General features: G+C 46.5%; 1 protein-coding gene across 1 annotated transcript in view; it reads right to left on the bottom strand.

Moving 5' to 3' along the window:
- The window catches only part of RHPN2 (rhophilin Rho GTPase binding protein 2), an 81,206-nt gene that overhangs the window by 34,116 nt on the left and 45,874 nt on the right, over nucleotides 1-1,216 (bottom strand). Inside the window, exon 5 of the mRNA XM_017504248.2 lies at nucleotides 500-577. Coding sequence (XP_017359737.1) covers nucleotides 500-577 — 78 coding nt within the window. The remainder of the gene's footprint in view (nucleotides 1-499; nucleotides 578-1,216) is intronic.

Here is a 1,216-nt window from a genome sequence, read left to right as displayed (position 1 = left end):
TTTTGAGACAGAGTCTTGCTCTGTCGCCCAGGCTGGAGTGCAGTGGTACAATCTTGGCTCTCTGTAACCTCTGCCTCCTGGGTTCAACCAATTCTCCCACCTCAGCCTCCTGAGTAGCTGGGATTACAGGCGTCCGCCACCACACTCAGCTAATTTTTTGTATTTTAGTACAGACGGGGTTTCACCATGTTGCCCAGGCTAGTCTCGAACTCCTGACCTCATGATCCGCCCACCTCGGCCTCCCAAAGTGCTGGGATTACACGTGTGAGCCACCGTGCCCAGCCCCTTCCATGGTTTTCTTTTCTTTTTTTTTCCACTATCAGTTTGCTTTTTCATGGGAAGAATTCTGCGGATTTCTTATGCAGCAAGTGGAATGGGCAATTCCAGCACCCCCCAACCATCACCTCCATCCACCTGCAATTCACAAGCATGCAATAATGGGGTGTCCTGAAGACTCAGAAGAGCCACCCTCCCCTCTCTGCTGCACACAAGAACTTACTTGTCTCAGATCCATAAGATCTGCGATTTCATCTTCATATAAATAGCCATCTTCACTGTAATGTTCCAGGATAAAATCCTTTAAGACAAATGAGGTCAGATACTATAAAATGTGACTGAAAACCATATATGTGCATATGTCAATTGCGACCCCATTTTTTAAAAAGGCAGAATGAAGAAAAACTTACAGGAGATTGAACACTGTAGCAATTTTCAAAGGGGCAGAATTTATTTTCTTAATTTTATGCAATTTTTTTTTTCTTTTTAAATACAGAGTCCCACTGTGTAGTACAGGCTGGAGTACAGTGGCACAATCTTTACTCACTGCAACCTCCACCTCCTGGGTTCAAGCGATTCTCCTGTCTCAGCCTCCCAAGCAGCTGGGATTACAGGCGCCCACCACAATGTCCAGCTAATTGTTATATTTTTAGTAGAAGACAGAGTTTCACTATATTGGCCAGGCTGGTCTCAAACTCCTGACCTCAGGTGATGCACCTGCCTCAACCTCCCAAAGTACTGGGATAACAGGTGTCAGCTACCGCGCCTGGCCATAGATTTTGTTTGTTTGTTTGTTTTAAAAAAACAGAGTTTCACTCCCATTGCCCAGGCTGGAGTGCAATGTTGCGACCTCGGCTCACTGCAACCTCCACCTCCCAGGCTCAGCCTCCCAAGTAGCTGGGGTTACGAGCATGCGCCACCATGTGCTGCGAATTTTTGT

This window comes from Cebus imitator, unplaced genomic scaffold (assembly GCF_001604975.1).
Source record: "Cebus imitator isolate Cc_AM_T3 unplaced genomic scaffold, Cebus_imitator-1.0 Scaffold318, whole genome shotgun sequence".
NCBI classification, from domain to species: Eukaryota; Metazoa; Chordata; class Mammalia; order Primates; family Cebidae; genus Cebus; species Cebus imitator.
The sequence above is the reverse complement of the archived record's forward strand: the minus strand, read 5'-3'. Positions and strand labels throughout refer to the sequence as shown.